A 23,912-nucleotide genomic window follows, 5' to 3' on the forward strand; every position below is an offset into this window, starting at 1 on the left:
GAATACAAAATTAAACCAATAGTGCCCTCTTCTTGTAGCTGTGATAAAGAATCACCAAAAACGGCATATACTGGGTAGTCCATATATTTGCATTTTAGGTCATCTGATCACCCTCCTGACCCATTATGATCAGCACTCCTGCCTGGTGCCAAGTCTGCTGTTTCTTCCCTGAGTTATAATTAATTAACTACCTCCTTGCATAATTGTAGATAATTGAGTGAAGTGATCAGACACACTGGTACCCCTTTACTGGAGTTTGACCTCCACTTCCTCCCCCTCCCCTACCTAAGTAACTCACAGGGGCTTGATATGTTACTGTGGTCCAGAATATATAACCCTAAGGTCTGATCCCTAGATCGTGATCTCTTATATTATTATTGACAAGGATATATATAGGAATATTGTCTAAGTTTAAAAGTTCAAGAGTCATGACATTTTTTTTTAAAGTTTGAATATGATCAGTAATGAAGTTTGATTCTTTCCATCTATATAGTTTTTTTTTAAAGAAAATACTCTAACCTGTTTCCAGTGACACTAAACATAATATATATTTCGAGCCAGATTTTTAAAATCACCACAAGTGAAAACTGGAGTAATGCTGAAACATAGATGGCAGGAATCAGTCTTCATTTTGAAATTCAAAAGTTAATGGTAAGTGACCTTGGGGTCATGATCAGATGTCCAACCCTGGGGCTATTTTTTTCATTCTGGGTCATAGGAACATGTCAAGCCCCATTTGAGGAAACTGGGCTTGGATATAGAGTGATCAGATACACAAGATCATGACCTCCCCTTTCCCTAGGCCTCCCACCATGTCATAATTGATATCGATGCTGTGCTTGTTGCATCGCCACCTCTAACTCTAGTGGTCCACATCGAGGACCAAATTATTCGGAACTCCCCAGGGAATCAACCGTTGCTTATTTCTATGACAATGCCCAATGAATTCAGGATGGGATCAAATAATTTCTTCACTTTTATAAAAACAAACAATATGCGATCTCCATACTCGAAGTATCTCCGTCTTTCCATGATATGATTCATGCTTTTTATGGTTGACGACGCCTTTATGATCAATAAAATGTTAAAATCACATGTTGATGTATTTTGTTGCGATATTCAAAAGTCATGGGTTGATAAAAATAGCCCATCACCCATTAGATAATACGTTAGAAATTCTGATAAGAAAATATGACAGAGCCAATCAAATAGCTTCTAATTGAAACAAGGACTTTTACACTGAGTTGATACTGTGGATATCCTACGATGATCAGGATCCAGATGAGTTAATACGTTGAAAAATAAAGTACTAGATTCAACAACTTTGGACCATGATTAATAGGAATGTTGCAGGGAAATAATCACGATTCCTGCTCGCGATGTCGTTGAGCAAGAAATGTGATGGACATTTTAAGCACTAAGACCTACTGATCCAAGATCTAGACTTAAACACAAGAACATTTTTTCATATAAATATCACAAAGTTCAACTGACGTCGATGGGAAATGCAATAAGTCAACCCTGTTAATCCCAATTGTCGCGAGGTTACAGATGATCATAGTATGATCAATTTAAGTGTACGTTAAGTTTAATAAAGTTATTCTGCATCCTTCTGCAGAATGTTTATGGAAGCACAGCCTTAACAAAGTCAATCACGTTCTTGAAAATAACATGATCATCATCAGTAACCTTCCAGGAATATACAATTACTTAAAAAACTTAAACTGTCTTCCTTTTAATTTCCTGCCATTTTACTTTTCTCCTTTAAGCTGTGATAGAGTGTGTAAAGTGATCATGAGATACTCCTGTATACTGGATATTGATGTCTCCCCTTCCCCTCCCCTCCCACCCTGTTCCAGGTAACTGGGTCGGTAACTGAGCCAGGATACATGGGTAGATAGTGAAGTGATCAGACACACCTTTATACTGGAGTAGGACCACCCTTTCCCCTCCCACCTTGTTCCAGGTAACTGGGTGGGTAACTGAGCCAGGATACATGGGTAGATAGTGAAGTGATCAGACACACCTTTATACTGGAGTTTGATCTCCCCTTTCCTTAGGCATCACCACATGCACCTTAAGCTTGCTCTTGGTATCTGTGATAGGGTGTTAAGTAAGACACACCTGTATACAGTCACTGGATTCCCCCCTCCCACCTTGTTCCAGGTAACTGGGTCGGTAATTATAAATGAGCCAGCAGCTAGGATACTGGGTACCAGTATAGTGAAGTGATCAGACACACCTGTATATTGGAGTTGGATCTTCCCTTCCCTTAGGCCTTAAGCTTCCCCACCTTGCTATTGGTATCTGTGGTAGAGTGTGAAGTGAGACACACCTGTATACTGGAGTTTGATGATCCCCTCCCCACCTCATCCCAGGTAACTTTGATAAGTTTTTCTAAAGTTTTATTACCAATTGAGCATATAGGTAACAAATATACATGGTTAAATATTTGAAATTCATATCAAGATGGTAGAGGACAATATCCTTAGTGTAAAATAACAATATTAATATTTATTACATTTTTACCAGTGAAATATCAAAAATTATTCATTCTATAGAAGTGATATTTTTCACTAGTGAAAAATATCACTTTTGCTGATTTGACCAATCAAATTAATGATTAGAAAATACCAAAATAATTGACCAATCAGAAAGCCTGACATATATGTCAGCACCTGGACAGGGGGAACTACTTTTTTTGCTTACAAATTATCGCTGTAGGCCTAGTTAGCATACGGGGTAGGTTTTTCGTTGATAAAAAATGTAATAAACAGAATAAGACACTGTATAGATATCCTCTATATATATGTGTGACATCATGAAATAATGATAGAGAGTGAAGTGAGACATACCTATACATTAGCCTATAGCTAGGTCTAGATTTGCATACTAAAGTTTGACCTAACCCCCACCCCATCCTTTAACCCCCACCCCTGCCTAGTTTCAGAGCCTCCTTCTTCCCCTTGTACACTCTTAGTAGTGTTGGGGCAATAATTGATTAATAATTGATTAGTTATTTCGCTATAGGCTATATATAGCAATCATCAGTTATAAATTAATAATCAATTATTTTAAAAACAGTAACATCCACTTTTAGCTGCCCCATCCATTCCTGTCTGTTTCCGTTAGGATTGCCTATTCTGAATCACATCTGCCATGCATATTAAAACAAAATGGCAGTCCATGGCGACCTTGACTCATGCAGGTTGACAGGCAAAAGGCAAATATATACTTTTACCCAGAAGGAAAAGCTAGGTCTCGAATCTGATCTTTTTAAGATCATCTGAGATGAAGTCTCAAAGTGACCTATTGCGTTTGCCTTTTGTCTGGTGTTGTGTGCTGTGATCATGAGTCGTACACAATTTACATTTTCGACTTTTCTTCTCAATAACCAGGATGCCTATAAGTGACTTTACTTTCAAGGTCACAGGGGTCAAATGTGTTAAAATCTTTAATTGAGTTATTGGTAACCATATTGGGCCAGTATACGTAGCATGCTGGGATGAAGGGCTACCAATGGTGTTAAATGAATGATCTTGATGTACTTTCAAGGTCACAACTAGAGGTCAAATTAAATACCGTATGTTGAAATCTTCAACAACTTCTCAATAACCAAGAGGCTATATATTGTGTCATATTCGGACGGCAGCATGTTCTCATAACAGAATCAAAAAATGTCCATTTGAGTGACTTTGACCTACCTTCAAGATTACTCTGCTCAAATGCAATTATCAGTATAAATTTCAGAACTCAGGTGAATGTTATAAGGCCCATGGGCTTCTTGATTGGCTTTGATACTCATGATACCATATTAATTTTTACTGTCACAAAGAAGTTCCTAACACAGTACATTGTATACCTATAGCTAGTCACAATACATTGTATAAATATAACTGACACAAAGAAGTTCCTAGTTACAATACATTGTATAAAATATTACTGTCACAAAGATGTTCCTAGTTACAATACATTGTATAAAATATTACTGTCACAAAGATGTTCCTAGTTACAATACATTGTATAAAATATTACTGTCACAAAGAAGTTCCTAGTTACAGTACATTGTATAAAATATTACTGTCACAAAGATGTTCCTACACTAGTTACAATTTTTCAATTTCAACACATTAGTTACATGTTCCTAGTTACAATACATTGTATGAAATATTACTGTCACAAAGAAGTTCCTAGTTACAGTACATTGTATGAAATATAACTGTCACAAATTTGAAGATGTACCTAGTAACAGTACATTGTATAAAATATAACTGTCACAAATTTAAAGATGTACCTAGTTACAGTACATTGTATGAAATATAACTGTCACAAATTTGAAGATGTACCTAGTAACAGTACATTGTATAAAATATAACTGTCACAAATTTAAAGATGTTCTCAGTTACAGACCATTGTATAAAATATAACTGTCACAAAGATGTTCTTAGTTACAGTAAATTGTATAAAATATAACTGTCACAAAGATGTACCTAGTAACAGTACATTGTATAAAATATAACTGTCACAAAGATGTTCTTAGTTACAGTAAATTGTATGAAATATAACTGTCACAAAGATGTACCTAGTAACAGTACATTGTATAAAATATAACTATATAACTAATCCATATATAGATTGATACTTCCATATATAGATTGATACTTCTATATATAGATTGATACTTCTATATATAGATTGATACTTCCATATATAGATTGATACTTCCATATATAGATTGATACTTCTATATATAGATTGATACTTCCATCCTCTTGTTGGTTGATATGGGACTATATTCATTAATATTGTTCCTTTTAAACTGATAAATTTATAATTACTGCAACTGGTTGGCACATCTCTGGTGAGGCAAACACCTGCAACTGTCATGTATCGTGATTCAAGACCTCCTCTGATCAGGAATATACTATAGTTCAGATATTTCATAGGTCAGACATGTACACATTTTTACATACAGTATATATATATATACAGCCTACAGCTAATGTAGTTTAAACTTAAGGTATAAAAACACCTCTTTAGTGTATGTAGGCATGTGTAAATTTCCCTTAATCTTACAACATGCTGGACAAATTTGGGTAAGTCGGCTAGAAGAAAAACCCAACATTATATGTATAGATTTTGGTGAATTAATAAAGAGTATCCTCTGAGTGAAAGTTGAGATTAGATATTAGAATTTTAGTTGATAGACTTAATTTGCATTTGAGCACATTTATATGTCATAATACAAAATTGTGGTACAATTACATCATACGACTCAAAAACGAAAATTTTGATCAATATTATTTATAGTAATGATCAAAATAGTACTTTATTATCAATATGTAGAACTACTCTTCTTTGAGTCATATATGATTATGTCTTTTTTGCAGGTATGTTACCGAGAGACCTGAGACAATTCTTGACAACAAGGTTTCAGAAAGGTTCAGTTGATCACGACCTACAGCAAACTATTCGAGACAATTTGTATCTGCGTACCGTCCCATGTAAGTGGTTGGAATTGTAGCTCTTTAAAAAAAAACTTGGCGAGGGACCATTTTAAACAAGACTGATGAAAATGGGTAAAAAAATACTTGGTATAAAAAAGTTTTCATTGTGCTATCATTGCTACATTATTGGTATCTGAAAAAATTACTGTAAATGTATATACCATTATGATTGGTCAGTAATTATCATGGTCATATGATGATTATAATAACTATAAAGATAATAAGTTATTGATATACCATTGATGCTAAGATAAATATATATATATCTATAAAAATAATGAAACTGGAAACACTCTGATCATGATTAGTAAGCATAAGTGCTTTCATCTTGAATCTTCAGATGCTTTACAAATAATTTTGCTGCTTCAGTAGGTTTATATATGCCTGTCTACATACAGTAACACAATGTGACATCATCAATAATGACTTGATTATCTGTTTTAATGTCATATATATATGTGACTCCTATAGTTGGCTGATCTTCACAGCTTATCAACTCTGATTGGTTAATAATTTTGTCTATATCTGAAATAGATCATTATAACTCTGATTGGTTGTTGATTTTGTCTATATCTGAAAACCTAGAGATCATTATAACTCTGATTGGTTGTTGATTTTGTCTATATCTGAAATAGATCATTATAACTCGGATTGGTTGTTAATTTCTGTCAATATCTGAAAAACTATTGCTAGATGTCATTATAACTCTGATTGGTCGATAATTTTGTCAATATTTATATCTATTGCTAGAGGTCATTATACATATGATTTTTGTGTTTCTGAACAGGTACTACACGTTCTCCTAAACCAGGAGAAGTTAACGGGGTTGACTATACCTTCCTCTCCTTAGAAGAGTTCCATGAACTGGAGCGTAATGGCAGTCTCCTAGAAAGCGGTATTTATTATGGTAAGTGCGCCATCTAGGGGCATATAAAACCGTTAGTGTACTTGTATCAACTTTTGGAAGAAATGCACTAACACTGTTTGAGGAATCCACTGATAACCATTCCTATTATTGTGGCTAAAAAGGCACTCGTGTGTCACAGAATGATGTCAAAGTCTGGTCAAACATACAAAAATCAGGTTTGAGAAGTTCTAGTCCAGGAATTAGTCTTCTATTAGAGGTAGTCACTTAATACATGTCTAGATACCTTGATTATAACTGTTATGTGGAGTATTTCCTTAAAAGAGGATTTCTCTTATCCAAGTTTAATTAAACAAAGGTATGCAATAAAATCTTTCTTTGGACAGATTATTAAGTAACGGAGTAAAATGTGTGTTTAAGGTTAATATTACTGTGAACTATAAAAATTCACTGCAATAAATATTTAAAAATACATGTCAAAAAATATAATTCATCTGGTATATAATTACATGTATGGACTTCCTTAGGTCAAATTGTTCCTGTTTATATTGATATTTATGTGGTGTTACCTGTATACTTACCTGTATAATGACGGCTGACACTAAATATTTACAGCTGTTGTACATGTAGGTTGAAGGTTTGTAAAATTTGTCCTGATTTTTACGCTTCTGTGCACAAACCCTGACCGAATCAGTAGTTTATTTCTGGTACTACACGCCTAGCTCGCAGCTAAACAGTACATTCGACTGTTCACACAAAGGGAATATAACAAGGGAATATCTGTACTTTTTATCATGTGTATTGTATCTATAGACAAAAACAGAAGGAAAGCTAGTGGTTCAGGGCTCTATGTTTGTGCACCCGTATCATTTCTATTGGTGGATTTGTAAATAAACAAGTCTATTGTAACCGATATTGTTACTTTGAGTCGCCAACAGTTTGTCATTAGTCTCCTATGATTGACAGAACTCCTGTGTCTGGTTATCTTCAGTTTGAATTTTGTTAAACTGAAACTTTTCTTTCGATAATATTTGTATTGAATATTGCAGTGGATTGTTTATCCTAGATTCAATACATGTTGTCATGTGAACAATTAGCTTTGTATTGCAATATTTAAATGTGAAAATGAATTTAGATCAAGGAAAATTTGGATTACAGTTAAAGCTGAAATTTTTTCTAATCTTGTCTAGGTGAATAGATCAGTTGTGTCTCATTTGTTTTGAGTCGCATTATGTTCTCGGAAATTATTTAATTACCTCTAACAGTATGACAGGGAAGCCCCTACCTATCTGGTACTTGTGCTGTCTCTGTGGTAGATACAGGTGGTTCCTGGTCATGTGTTACCTGTAATTAGGAACTACGTACCTGTAGAAGTGACACTTTGGAATCCATGTCAGATGTTATAAACTACTTCTGGAAGTTTTTCCTAGCTACAGGGAAGATTCATGCAAACTTTTCATGTATAAAACATGTCTGTGTTAGTTTTTTATGTCACAGGTAAGAAAAACCTTACTGTTAATTGGGTCAATCTTGTCTGATGTAGCAATATTTGTCTTTATATATATATACATAAGTACAGTTGTGTCACATCATTGTTTAGTGACATGCGTATATATATAAGTAATGTAAGGGATGAAGCAGTTAGTTATATCCTTTTTATGATTAGCCATTTGTTAATCCTAATGAGATATATGGAGGAAATATTATTTAAATGTGATTATAATTGATATGTAAGTAAATGATATATAGAATGAGATATGTTATAGCTACAAGCAGATGTTAAGTTAACACTTTACAGAATATTTTTGCAGCTTATAATTAGCTTCCATATCATTACCAGGTATACAAAACTAGCAGAAAAACTCAGCTAGATATCAGACCTGACACCCCTGACTAACTAGTCCGACTCTACTGACTAACTAGTCCGACTCTACTGACTAACTAGTCCGACTCTACTGACTAACTAGTCCGACTCTACTGACTAACTTGTCCAACTCCACTGACTAACTAGTCCGACTCCACTGACTAACTAGTCCGACTCCACTGACTAACTAGTCCGACTCTACTGACTAACTAGTCCGACTCCACTGACTAACTAGTCCGACTCTACTGACTAACTAGTCCGACTCTACTGACTAACTAGTCCGACTCTACTGACTAACTAGTCCGACTCTACTGACTAACTAGTAAGACTGAAGGCTACTGACTAACTAGTAAGACTCTACTGACTAACTAGTAAGACTCTACTGACTAAGTAGTCTGACTCTACTGACTAACTAGTCTGACTCTACCGACTAACTAGTCCGACTCTACCGACTAACTAGTCCGACTCTACTGACTAACTAGTAAGACTCTACTGACTAACTAGTCCGACTCTACTGACTAAGTAGTCCAACTCTACTGACTAACTAGTCCGACTCTACCGACTAACTAGTCCGACTCTACTGACTAACTAGTCCGACTCTACTGAACTAGTCGCTCACGAACTGTCCATCTGACTAACTATGACTAACTAGTCGACTCTACTACTAACTAGTCCGACTCTACTAAACTGAGTCCTGACTACTAGAACTTCCGACTATATATGACTTACGACTACTGATACTAGTCGACTCTGACATAACAGTCCGACTCACGACTAACTAGTCCACTAACTAGCTGAAAATGCCTACTATGATGGTAGGAATATGATTAAGATTTATGTTGATATGAATGTTGAGGTAAATACTTAGTTAAATAATGAATTGAAATTGTTTATGCACAATTGTTGTACTGAAAGGGGGTGAAATTGTGTAGTTATTGACATACTTAATTAGTAAGGGGTTGAAATTGTGTAGTTGTTGACATACTTAATTAGTAAGGGGTTGAAATTGTGTAGTTGTTGTAAGGGGGTGAAATTGTGTAGTTGTTGATTGTAAGGGGGTGAAATTGTGTAGTTGTTGTAAGGAGGTGAAATTATGTGGTTGTTGTAAGGAGGTGAAATTGTGTAGTTGTTGTAAGGGGGTGAAATTGTGTAGTTACTGGATGTACTTCATTAGTAAGGGGGTGAAGTTGTGTAGTTATTGGACATACTTAATTAGTAAGGAGATGAAATATTTATATGCATTGTTACTGTGTTCAGGAAACAACTATGGTACACCTAAACCCCCTAAAGATCCCACTGGACCCATACGGAGGTCAGGCTCCACAGGAAATTCTGGTCCTGGACAATTCCCCTCTTCTGATGGGAAACGGAAACGAAATAGAAGTAATACAGATAATGGGTCTTCAAAATCATCACCAGTTCCCTTCAATGAAGAACCTCCGGGACCAACCCATCGGAAAAAGTCCCTGGAGAAGGCACACAGTTCTGGAGACCTTGGACCCTTGCCTCCTAACTGGGAAATGGCTTATACAGAAGAAGGACACCCATATTTTATAGAGTAAGTATTCATACATTATACCGTAATATCATAAATTCTATTGGACTTTATTTTCCTGGGACTATTTTCCTGGGACTAGATTGCAGTGAAGCTTGTATCCACTACCTAGCTCCAACTAAACAGAGTATTGGTATGTTGTACAAACACATGATCTTGTGAACTTTATAATCTGATATATCTACAATGACCTGTGATTGACGGAGACATAAGTGGCCACTATGGCTGCATACAGGGACATTTTATTCATGAACAGTTTTGATTTAATCAGCTTCTATCAAGTGATAATGTTACCTGTTGTGTTAATCAGTTTCCTCAAGCTACACACCCATGGTAAATGTCCCTGTGGTCATTATCATAATGGATGGGAAACAACTCCGGTGTATTTTCTCTGTTGAAGGCAATATTAGATAGGTTGTATTTCGTTTGTAAAAGTGAAAGTTTTACTGTTCTGATTTCAGCAACATTTTGATGATCTCATTGCTGAAAGATTTCTATTTTCATTTTTTGTTCTGGAGTAAATTGGAAACATTTAGGAGTGTTTTTCAGACTGGAATTTATAATGTGTTCCTGATAGGTTGTGGTTAATTTTGAACTGGTCTGTGGTGGAAAATATCAGATTACTCCATATCTCTTGGTATGCTGAACAAAGTGAATGTTATTAGAAATTCTTAACTATCAGATAATCACTATAAAGGGTGTCTGTAATGAGTGGTGAGAGATAGCTATGGTAATAGGTCCAAATATTCTCTGTGATAAATACATGTATATATGTGGTGAAAGATAGCTATGGTAAATGTATATATTTGTGGTAAAACATCTTGTTTGTAGTCATCATATGGTATCATTTTGTATTATGTATGTGATATTGAGTCATCATTTTATGGTGGTTAGTTATTGTTCTTGATATGTTGGCCTTGCTTTGATCAAATGAAATCAACGGAATATTCCCCGAGGAAAATATCTGCCTACACTGGTACCAGACTTCTCTTTTGTTTTCAGGAAGAAATCATGGATGATGTTATCAGTATTTCATAAAGTGGAAAAATTTCTGGCATTTGTTTGAAAAAAATGGTTGTATTGATTTAAATGAAGCCCAAGGTCAGGGTTCTGGAATAGTTGTATTACTTGATTACATTAGGTCCATTAAGGATTGGGGAATATAGCGGTATACATGTGTGGCTAGAATACCCCTTCGGCTCATGTTTTACATCTGGGGGTAATTATATTTTATTTTGTCTCTGTTGAGTCTCTTGTACTTTCCACATGAAATTTGCCTGAAACACTATTTTTATACGGAATGTTTTGTCAAGTGGTGTTGATTCCCAGCATTTTACACAGTTTTACTTTCTTCCTCTGGTGATACATGGTCTCCCTCTACCTTCACTGCTAACCCCAAAACCAGTGTCTGTTGGAGGCTGTAATCGGAAACATGCAGAATAAATAGAGTTTCATGCCAAAAACACATTTCACTTTTTTTTAAATGATGCAGAACATTTTTTGGCTTATTTATGAGTATACATTTAATTTGAAATGCAGAACTCTTATTACTATATATGACAATTTACAGGAAGATGCGTGTTGAGAATTGTGTTTACCTTTCAACCTTTCATTCATTAGTCTATTGCCATCGCAATGTGATCCCTAAAAATTTGAAGGTTATTATAGATTACTTTTGATCAACCCAAAATGGAGGCAAGGTTAGAATTTCTTTTCAGTTTATAAAAACAATAAAAATGTGTTTAACTTGTAGGCTGTTTTTGACACATTGGAATTTTTCTGCACAAATTTATATGCAGTAGAAATGAAAACATTTTCTTCATCTTAAACTACCGATGAAACATACTGATATGTTTTCACTACTTGCAAGGAAAATGAATAGAGTTTTGCTGCAAGTAAAAGGGGGTCAACGTACATACAGATACCGGTAATATAATGACCCAGTAGTTGATCTATGTAACAGATGTGTGTGTTCCCAGGGGAAACTGTACAGGGTCTACAGCAACAAATGTGGTACAGAAAAACACCATCATGTCATTACTCGAAAACAAAATTGGAAATGTAAATTGGAAAACATTTGGGAAGAAAGAACTATTTCTAAATTTTAAAGAGTATAGCTTTATATTTTAGATATGTTGGTTTGTATTTACTATTTAAACTTTAGGGAAGGCAGAGATTTTCCTACAATAGAATCAGGGTCCGTTAAAAGGACCCATTCCCCTAAAAAAATCTTATGAAAATTTCCAATTTGCCATTGAAAAATTTCCAATTTTGAAGTCACTTTTGAAATTAAGTAAGTTTCATCTACAAAGACCTATACTAAGGCACAGTCAAACCTGTCATATGTGACCTTCCAAGGGAGTCAATAAAAAAGGTCACATATGACAGGTGGTCTCTTAATCCAGGTTCAAAGAAAATGACCCGAAAAGTAAAGCTCATAATTATTCTGCCAAATATGTAAAATTTATCAGCTACAAGTATCAGTACAAATATGAAAAGGAATTTCCTCAGTCATCAATTAAGATTGTGAACATAAATCTATAAGAAACCTCCCGAGGAAAATTAAAATAATAATAATAAAAAAAAAAAAAAAAAATTCACTTAATAAAATCAAATGCCTATAATAGTGAACAATATATGAAAATATCCCCATTTCGACAGATGTAGTACAATATTTATTTTTTTAATTTAATTCAGTTTCTTCTATTTTCATTAATGTATATTTTTTAAATTCTTTTAGTAAGGCAAAGGCATGTTACAATACTTCTATAATCTAAAATACAAAAAAACCCCCAAAAAATCAAAGAGTTTGAATGGCTAATATGATTATTTCCAGTGCAGATACATTAAAAAAAAAAACAACAACAAAAAAACATTTTTCTTTTCATTCCTGAATTTCTGGTCCCGACTTCTGTCCAGATTATTAGTCACGTAACTGCATTTCCTTCATCACGATGGAGACGTTTTTACCTGGCAAATATCTGTCCTAATGTCTCAAAAAGAACATAAATTTCAGTTTAACAGTAAGTTGACTGTTTATGCACTCATTTTCATACTTCCCAAGCTAATTTTTGTATTTCTATCTATCAAAATTTCGTGAAAATCTTCTGAATGGCTAGGACGTCTTTTCACCCAATCCCTCTCCTTTTTGAGAAGCAAAGTAGTTTCGTTCGTTTTTGGGTGTTATCAGGGCAAAGATAATGAATTCAATACATTTTATGAGACAGAATAAGACATTTCATGCATTTCTGAAGTATCTTTTTAATCTTCAAAAGCGGACAAGGTCGTCCGGTTTCTTCTTGATTATGAGTTCTGCTTCCGTTTTAAAATTCAGAAAGTCGCTGAAAAAAGTCGCTTTTCAGCATTTGGGACACTGAAATTATGGTCGTTAGTTGCGTCTGACAGGTAGTCGCTTAATTCAGGTCACTAGTATAGTAAATAACGTTGGGAGGAAAAAATACGGTCGCATATGAAAGGAAGTCGTTTAATTCAGGTGGTCGCTAAGGCAGGTTCGAAAAATAAAAAAAACAGCTATAGATAACAAAATGAAATCCAAAATAATATAAAGGCATTATTTATCATAGAAAAACTGAAGTTTGTATGAATTTCCCTTTTTAACGTCAGGATGCCTTTGGCACCTGTCGTTATAGTGGTGGTGGGAAAATGTTGTTAGTGTCACTTTTGTTTCCGGTGTCATGCATAATATGTACCCCCCCTACCAAAAGGTATCCGGATACTTTTTATTCCTGCATAAAATGTACCCCCCTTGCATAAAAAGTACCCCCCTACCAAATTTTTTTTAAATTTTGACTTTATCAATCTGAAATTGTGAAGATATGATAAGAGGACCCAGAGGATGTCATTTTCAATGCTTCTCACCCCATCCCACCAAATCCCCACCCCAGGGCCAAAAAAATGAAAAAAAAAAGTTTTTGCTCAAACTTCCAAGTATGACTTGGGATCATCATTGGAAACCTTCATATGCATAGAAAAGACATCTCGCAACTTCCCCACCCCCCGGATACTTTTTATTCCCCTGCATAAAATGTACCCCCAGGATACTTTTTATTCTCCTGCATAAAAAGTACCCCCCTACCAAAAATCTTTAATTTTGACTTTATCAATCTGAAATTGTGAAGATATGATAAGAGGACCCAGGGGATGTCATTTTCAATGTTTCTCACCCCATCCCACCAAATCCCCACCCCAGGGCCAAAAAAATGAAAAAAAAAAGTTTTTGCTCAAACTTCCAAGTATGACTTGGGATCATCATTGGAAACCTTCATATGCATAGAAAAGACATCTCACAACTTCCCCACCCCCCCCGGATACTTTTTATTCCCCTGCATAAAATGTACCCCCCGGATACTTTTTATTCTCCTGCATAAAAAGTACCCCCCTACCAAATTTTTTTAAATTTTGACTTTATCAATATGAAATTGTGAAGATATGATAAGAGGACCCAGAGGATGTCATTTTCAATGTTTCTCACCCCATCCCACCAAATCCCCACCCCAGGGCCCAAAAAAATGAAATTTTTTTTTTTTGCTCAAACTTCCAAGTATGACTAAGGATTTCTCACCCCATCCCACCAAATCCTCTTTCAAAACCATTCAATAAAAGGAGTCCAGGAATATTATTATGTCCCCGAAACGAAGTGGGGGGAGGGGACATATTGTTTTTGCTACGCAATTCTTATTATTATTATTCCGCCACTGAAGTATCTGGGGGGGTGGGGAATTTGCGAATTGTCTTTTATATGCATTTGAAGGTTTCCTATGTTGATCCTTAGTCACATTTGGAAGTTTAAGCAAAAACATTTTTTTTTCATTTTTTTGGCCCTGGGGTGGGGATTTGGTGGGATGGGGTGAGAAACATTGAAAATGACATCCCCTGGGTCCTCTTATCATATCTTCACAATTTCAGATTGATAAAGTCAAAATTAAAGATTTTTGGTAGGGGGGTACTTTTTATGAAAGGGGGGGGGGGGGGTACGTTTTGGTAGGGGTATAAAAAGTATCCGGGTACTTTTTATGCAGAATAAAAAGTATCCGGATACTAATTATGCAGGAGGTACATATTATGCATGACACCGGCTAACAATTCCTCTTTTCTGTCATGCAAATGATATACATCGCAGCCTAATATAGTTCCTATTTTGATAGTAATTATTGTCACGATTTAACTGATGGTTCCCGTGTTTACTGCAATTTTTAAAATGAAATATGAATGTTTGGTGTTCTAGACCATTTTAGAGTATAAATATAAACATTTTCCTCGTCAGTATATGCAATTTTGTTGGCGTAGGATTACGTAGTTCTGTCTCAATCCTGCCTTGAAAACGAAAGTAAAAAAATTCAGTTTGATCATTGTTGAAATTTACATTCATTCAGAGAAACTCTCAACATGTCTTAGACTATGAATATGTTCACCCTGAGTTCATATGCAGGAACATTTCATATAACCCTAAAACCAACCCTATTTACGTAGTCAATTGCACCCGAACATTCCACGAGACTAATGACTAATCACGTGATCATCGCTAATCGGCCAAAATGGCGATTATGTGTAGTGTAACTATACCAATTAAATAATGTGTAATGTAACTAAACCAACGACCGTTCGCAGTTTCATATTCATTTGTATGTCGCTAGAATACGCAAGAAATATCACCAGGAATTGAAGGGAAGTTGTAACAAACTACATTGCCGTTTTTCGTGAGGATTTTATTAAATAATGTTATTATTTGTTTATTGGAAAAGAATCTAACGATTATGATCCGTGACTGATGTACTGGCGTCGATGTCAAAACTAGATATGTCTTGTCGGACAACGCGACCTCACTTTTCTATCGGAGTTAAAATATGTTACTAGGGGTCATAAAATAGATGTTTGCTAGGCCTAATTAACATCTTATAGTATAAATGAAATAAAAAAACTTAGGCTGTGTACATCTTGCCATCTTGGATTTTATCTTCGGTTGTACAACATGTTCTGTTAATAGACCGATTTGTCCTTCAGTTGATTTTTTTTTCAAAGTTTACAAGCAGCTTTACTGATTCAGGAGTATATCAATAATCTTCCACAAGCATTAAAGAAATATGGAAAGAACTATACTCGGCTATTGGAAAGTTGTCAGCAGATAAATATGTTATACATGTTTTCTTGAATATATATAGAATAGGAATAACCAGATTAAGACATTTCATCTGATACAAATATAACTGTCTAACTATAAAATCCAATTTTAAATTTCTTATTATATGACCTCAGACCCTGACGTTTTTCAGGGCCTTTGGCCCTTTGATTGTTGTTGTTTTTCCCAATGTCACATTTTGTCGCATAGAAATTCCCATTTTAATGGACCCTGGATCCAGTCGAAAAATTATAGGAAACTCCCTGAAAGTATTTCACATCATTTCTGTTTAACGCCACCATAATCCGCCAATATTTACTGCAGTGTTGGCCCCCAGCTGTGATTCGGTCAGAAAGTATATTAAACAGTAAGGATGTCTGTATGGTGAATGTGATACAGAGACCACAGTTGGGATAAGGCATCATTGACTTTGACATTTTGAGCCATTTTATTTAAGCAGATTAGATTTTAATGGCGGAACTTCACACAGCACTTTTCTGTTAAAGACTGAAGGTTTTGTCATGCTACTCGCAAGTGTTACAAAGCTGAACTGAAAATTTCATACAGGACATTGATGAAAGTTGACTTTCTAGATTCAAACCTCCAGATTTGTTACTGGTAATTTCTGAGTTTGCTTTTTGCTATGGCATTTGACTGGTATTAATGATGCCTGGAAGCCTGGGGTATTTTTAAGCTGGCAAGCTAATAGTTTGTGTTATTTATATTTTAAAACTTAGAAATTGATGAACCATGGCAGTCATTTTTAATCATCATCATTTTAAGCTAACATCATGGAAATGAGTAAAAACAAACCTGTTTTGACAGTTCATTCCATTGTTGTCTACATCCTAATATTAGATTCAGGCTATTGGGCCTCTTCCTATGGTTTCCTGTATCCTGTTAAAGCCATCTAAAAATCCTTATTTGCTTTATTTTTCACAGCCATGAGACGGAGAACACACATTGGTTAGACCCCCGATTAGCCCATCTACAGAAACAGTCGGCCAAGGAATGTTCAGATAATGGTAAGTAAGCTGAGGGAAAATTGTGAAGTGTGTCTGATTTTGAATGGCTAACATATCATAGGTTATTGTGTATATCTAATTAGTAGCTAAGTTTATTGTTCTTTGCTAGTGTAGTAATCTGTCCGACAGAGAAACTTTTGATGAGCTAATAGTTTTATATACTAATTGATAAGTTCAATTCATTTGTTTGTTCTGCAGTTTTACACATACAGGTTGTTTCCCTTTGTTCCTTTCACTCTCCTGAGTATGATATTTACCTATTCCTTAATCATTGTCTAACCGCTCCAGGAAATATCATATCACAGGTCATTACTTGAGACATGACATGGTGTCCTACTCTGATGTCTTATGTATTCAGACTTGTTCTGACTACTGCCACACACATTAGAGACGTTGCCACTTATAAATTATTATATAATTCAGATCATTTTAAGCGATTTAAGTGATCATGGTGTTTGGCAAACTGAAATGATCAGACAAATCCATGGAAAGATGGAATTATAGGACAAATCCTTGGAAGACTCTGTGATTAGTGTCAGTTAGTGTTAGTAATCTGTTCTGATAGAAAACAAGTTTGTCTGTTTAGAGAAATGTTTATATCATAGCACCACTAAATACATTATTATAGTAACATTAAAGCATTATATAGCAGGGGAAACAACTCCTCCTGACTTATGAAGTTATCGCCAACATTTTCCCAATATAGTATATAAGGGAAGTTACTCTGTTTGACTTGAACCTATTTCTTGGCCCTGACATCTATCTTTTCTCCTCAAATATAGGCCAGTCGACCGACTCAGAAGGTAAGAACAGGGCATGGATTAGCAGAAAAGTCCTCAAATGGCAACCAGAGACAGAATCAAATTTTGGATTCAATTTTCATATTTTCCTTTTTTTTTCCTTCCTTTATTTTTAGTTGAACGTAGTTGTTTACATTTTCAAGGGTTTCATTTTTTAGTGAACGTTCTTCAGTAATATGTTCAGATTTAATCAAACAAAACAAATCTACAGAAGTCTGTGTTTACATAATGCGTTAAGATTGGATTTTGTCTTTGTTTATAAAATATATCTTTCTAAAATGAAACCCTTGATACTTTTAGTTTACCCTAGTTTTATTTTCCGCATGGCTTCTAAAATTTGTACATTCACATGTGCTTGTTATATGGTAGGTATACCAGATTTCTCTTTCTGTGAGGCCATTTCCTGAGAACACATCAGTATATTGTAATTCACCATTGTTGTCCCCATTGTATGTGTTGTATTACAAGTTGTATCATCAGCTAACACATTTCTATATCTCCTACAAGCTTTTAATAAGGCTGAGGATATATGGGGACTATATATTCTGAAGAAAAATATTTGATGTAGTAATTATACACCAGTATCATATAACTAGATATTTGACATATATACTAAAGTTTATATCAAAACTAAATATGTAATACAGTATTGTAATATATATATATGTATGTAAACTAAACATTTGACATACAAATATACACTATACAACTGGTATATGGGTAAATTGTATAAAAGAATACAAACAACTTGTTTATATCGTATAGGTATTAAAAATTACTCAAAGATATTTTTCTCATGAGAAATTATTTAACAATGAAAATATTTAATTTGCAGTCAAGTTTATAAGAATGTATATAAGACGTCTGGACATCTTCAAATAATTCTGCAAATACATGATGATGTAAAAGTTTAATGATGAAATTATATAGATAGCAAATGATATATAGCAAATGAATACAATGGCAATGAAGAGTTGAAATGTCTAGTCCGAGTTCATCACTTACAAATAGGTGTCTTTTGCTTATAATGTTAAGTCATTGATTAGCTCAAAAGATAGAATCATAATTCAGATGTACCATACCATTTCACCATATGTTTATGTACATTGATTCGTTTCAGTGAGACCAACAATTCGAGTTATAGGTGAATATATATACTCCATTGAATTAAGTGCACATCTGCATTTGAATATTTTTGCAACATATTTATGCAGATTTGTTTATGAAGAAAACCATACATTATTGAAATGTTAACCAGATTATGCAAGTCTACCTCCTACCTTGAACATTTACAGAGTTCAAAAAAATCATCACTAGTATTTTTGCATTGTGAAATCTTTTATGATCAATTGCTTTTGTTTATAAAACTTTTTATTTCGACAGTAAAGTATGCTGCTTAGTTTTTCATGACTGTTCATTAACAATAGCCTTTGTTAATCGTAACAATTGATTACAATGCTTTCTTAGAGAAGCTATCTATGATAGTAATATTTCCATGTAACAATATCAATCCTGGCATATAAACACACTGTCTGTCCCCTCCCTTCTTCACTGTGGACCAGCATACACAGTTCATGTAGTGCATACACCTGTACTCCAGCAGCTTGTTCAGTTTAACCATATCCAGACAGAACGAGCCATTAGGTACTCAGACAGAATCTGTATCAATGTACCATAATAGAGATGTATACTATATACTCTGCTTTATATTATCAACAAAATATGTTGTAGATGCCTTTCCTGAATGATTTCTACATCCAACTGAAATTGTGTATAAGGGTATGGGGGATATTAGGTAGGCTAATTGGTGAATTGTATAAGGGTATGGGGGATATTGGGTAGGCTAATTGGTGAATTGTATAAGGGTATGGGGGATATTAGGTAGGCTAATTGGTGAATTGTATAAGGGTATGGGGGATATTGGGTAGGCTAATTGGTGAATTGTATAGGGTATGGGGGATATTGGGTAGGCTAATTGGTGAATTGTATAAGGGTATGGGGGATATTGGGTAGGCTAATTGGTGAATTGTATGAGGGTATGGGGGATATTGGGTAGGCTAATTGGTGAATTGTATAAGGGTATGGGGGATATTGGGTAGGCTAATTGGTGAATTGTATAAGGGTATGGGGGATATTGGGTAGGCTAATTGGTGAATTGTATAAGGGTATGGGGGATATTGGGTAGGCTAATTGGTGAATTGAATAAGGGTATGGGGGATATTGGGTAGGCTAATTGGTGAATTGAATAAGGGTATGGGGGATATTGGGTAGGCTAATTGGTGAATTGTGTAAGGGTATGGGGGATATTGGGTAGGCTAATTGGTGAATTGTATAAGGGTATGGGGGATATTGGGTAGGCTAATTGGTGAATTGTATAAGGGTATGGGGGATATTGGGTAGGCTAATTGGTGAATTGTATAAGGGTATGGGGGATATTGGGTAGGCTAATTGGTGAATTGTATAGGGTATGGGGATATTGGGTAGGCTAATTGGTGAATTGTATAAGGGTATGGGGGATATTGGGTAGGCTAATTGGTGAATTGAATAAGGGTATGGGGGATATTGGGTAGGCTAATTGGTGAATTGAATAAGGGTATGGGGGATATTGGGTAGGCTAATTGATGAATTGTATAAGGGTATGGGGGATATTGGGTAGGCTAATTGATGAATTGTATAAGGGTATGGGGGATATTGGGTAGGCTGATTGGTGAATTGTATAAGGGTATGGGGGATATTGGGTAGGCTAATTGGTGAATTGTATAAGGGTATGGGGGATATTGGGTAGGGCTAATTGGTGAATTGTATAAGGGTATGGGGGATATTGGGTAGGCTATTGGTGAATTGTATAAGGGTATGGGGGATATTGGGTAGGCTAATTGGTGAATTGTATAAGGGTATGGGGGATATTAGGTAGGCTAATTGGTGAATTGTATAAGGGTATGGGGGATATTGGGTAGGCTAATTGGTGAATTGTATAAGGGTATGGGGATATTGGGTAGGCTAATTGGTGAATTGTATAGGGTATGGGGGATATTGGGTAGGCTAATTGGTGAATTGTATAAGGGTATGGGGGATATTGGGTAGGCTAATTGGTGAATTGTATAAGGGTATGGGGGATATTGGGTAGGCTAATTGGTGAATGATGAAGTGTATTAGGTGAGTTTTATGATGAAGTGTATTAGGTGGGTTATATGATGAAGTGTATTAGGTGAGTTATATGATGAAGTGTATTAGGTGAGTTATATGATGAAGTGTATTGGGTGAGTTATATGATGAAGTGTATTAGGTGAGTTATATGATGAAGTGTATCAGGTGAGTTATATGATGAAGTGTATTAGGTGAGTTATATGATGAAGTGTATTAGGTGAGTTATATGATGAAGTGTATTAGGTGAGTTATATGATGAAGTGTATTAGGTGAGTTATATGATGAAGTGTATCAGGTGAGTTATATGATGAAGTGTATCAGGTGAGTTATATGATGAGTGTTTGGTGAGTTTTGATGAAGTGGGATTAGGTGGTTTTGTGCGTGTTTTGGTGGTTTGCTGGTGTTTGGTTTGGGTTTTGTGACGTGTATTGGTGGTTTTGTGGTGTTTGGTGGTTTCTGTGAGTGTTTTGGGTGAGTTTTGTGGTTGTATTAGGTGGTTTTATGGTGTTCCGTTGTTTCTGCTGCGTGTCTTCGTGGGTTCTGGCCGTTCTTCGGTGAGTTTGTGCTTTCTGTTTCGGTGGTTTTGTGCGTTTTCTCGGTGAGTTATTATGACTGCCGGTGAGTTATATGTGAGTGTATAGGTGGTTATTGATGATGTTTAAGTGAGTTTATGATGAAGTGTATCAGGTGAGTTATATGATGAAGTGTATTAGGTGGGTTATATGATGAAGTGTATTAGGTGAGTTATATGATGAAGTGTATTAGGTGAGTTATATGATGAAGTGTATTAGGTGAGTTATATGATGAAGTGTATTAGGTGAGTTATATGATGAAGTGTATTAGGTGAGTTATATGATGAAGTGTATCAGGTGAGTTATATGATGAAGTGTATTAGTGAGTTATATGATGAAGTGTATTAGGTGAGTTATATGATGAAGTGTATTAGGTGAGTTATATGATGAAGTGTATCAGGTGAGTTATATTATGAAGTGTATTAGGTGGGTTATATGATGAAGTGTATTAGGTGAGTTATATGATGAAGTGTATTAGGTGAGATATATGATGAAATGTTTCTGTTGAAGTATATTTGAAGCGTTAATAGGTTATCTATAAACATCCGATATGTGTTTATTCTGTTAATTCAGCTTTCCTTCCTTGCTGTTGGGTGATATTCCAGCTCTAGTTTATCAGTACAGCTGCACAGTATTACTGTACAAACATCCTCACTGACTAGCAAAGTAGCATTACCAGCTATATTAGCTTCCTTTGATCATATTTCTGACCTGATCATATTTACTATCAATGAGGGTAGATAAACTTATTGTATACAAACAAACCTGTCCTTCATCCATATTCTTCATGTTCTTAGTAAACTTGTAGGATTCTTATCTGTCCGTTTGTTTCTGTTTGTATTTCCACCAAACTGAAATATTACAGTAATGGTGATACTGAAGGAGATATATATCAACATTAGATGGTGTATCTTCCTGTGTAGTTAATGTGATATCTGTATAACCAGCTGTGATCACATGTCCATCGTAAGGTACTTGTATAGTCCTGGTAATGAAAACAATAATGGCTGCAGTCATTAGTTATATATAAACACTCTGTTATTTCAGCATGACATCTGTAATTTCCTTAAACTACAATATCAGAAATGGATTCTCAAGATTACAAGATTTATCTTATTCATTCAGATTCATGATGTATGTAAATATTTCATATATGATATAAATGATACAGCATTTGTAGAGAAAAGGTCAAGCAAAACTTATTGCATCCTATATTTTCAATAGGTTTTCTCATACATATCATATATCCTATTAACAGACCTTTAAATGATTAATAAAAATAAATAGATGTAAATAGTTTTTGGTGGCTTAGAAAAGATATGGTCTGTAGTCTGGTGTAAATAAAAATGATTGTTCTTGGTTTCTTTCCTCATTTTGATTACAGGTTTGTTTACACAAGATGAACATGACATTTTTGTAGAGATTTGGATGAAATCTAATCGCATTAAAAGGAAAGGAAATTGGATCCATTGGAAGTGGCCAGACACTAAATATAATACTACATATTTGATACAAGTTTAATAAACTAAAATCATTTTTTGAGCAGATTACTAAATATAATACTACATATTTGATACAAGTTGAATAAACTAAAATCATTTTTTGAGCAGATTACTAAATATAATACTACATATTTGATAGAGTTGAATAAACTAAAATCATTTTTTGAGCAGATTACTAAATATAATACTACATATTTGATGGAGTTGAATAAACTAAAATCATTTTTTGAGCAGATTCATTTTTAATTGGATTACTGATCAATTGTTATTGCATTTAAAAAAAGAAACAGGTCCTTATCTGATTTAAATTTTTCTTCTTCTCTAAGATGATTAAGGAGCTTAGAATTAATAGGGTTCAGATATATATATATACAATGTCATATGTTATATAACAATGGGGTTGTCATTGATTGGTCTAAGTTGATTGTACAATATTTGAAATCTAACAAGCGATATTTTACACTTGGATGAGAGTGTAGATTGAAATATCAGCCATGATATCGATTGAGCTTTGTGTGGTACAACATACACTGATCCATCACTGATCCATCACTGATCCATCATTGCTTTGTAATGTTGTGTGTGGTACAACATACACTGATCCATCACTGATCCATCACTGATCCATCATTGATTTGTCATGTTGTGTGTGGTACAACATACACTGATCCATCACTGATCCATCACTGATCCATCATTGATTTGTCATGTTGTGCTGATGATTGGTTCTCTACTATCAACAGAAGTGGATACATTCTCTGTAAAAACTGAAATTTAAACTTATTTTAATCAAACAAAGTGGATAGATATTTGTACTGTTACTCCACTAGACAAAGTGAATAGATATTTGTATTGTTACTCGACTAGACAAAGGGGATAGATATTTGTACTGTTACTCCACTAGACAAAGTGAATTGATATTTGTATTGTTACTCGACT

General features: G+C 34.7%; 1 protein-coding gene across 11 annotated transcripts in view; it reads left to right on the plus strand.

Moving 5' to 3' along the window:
• Positions 1-23,912, plus strand: part of LOC117331334 (membrane-associated guanylate kinase, WW and PDZ domain-containing protein 2-like) — a 101,536-nt gene that overhangs the window by 6,395 nt on the left and 71,229 nt on the right. For 9 of the 11 annotated variants that reach the window (XR_004533502.1, XR_004533503.1, XR_004533501.1 and 6 more), the window contains exons 2-6: positions 5,391-5,504; positions 6,295-6,414; positions 9,494-9,794; positions 16,870-16,952; positions 17,735-17,755. Coding sequence is in view for 8 of the 11 variants with exons in the window: in XM_033890008.1 (XP_033745899.1) it covers positions 5,391-5,504; positions 6,295-6,414; positions 9,494-9,794; positions 16,870-16,952; positions 17,735-17,755 (639 nt within the window). In the remaining 3 variants the exon portion in view is untranslated. The remainder of the gene's footprint in view (positions 1-5,390; positions 5,505-6,294; positions 6,415-9,493; positions 9,795-16,869; positions 16,953-17,734; positions 17,756-23,912) is intronic. The other 2 variants (XM_033890010.1, XM_033890015.1) reach the window with 1 other exon arrangement.

Source organism: Pecten maximus, chromosome 7 (genome assembly GCF_902652985.1).
Source record: "Pecten maximus chromosome 7, xPecMax1.1, whole genome shotgun sequence".
Classification (NCBI taxonomy): domain Eukaryota; kingdom Metazoa; phylum Mollusca; class Bivalvia; order Pectinida; family Pectinidae; genus Pecten; species Pecten maximus.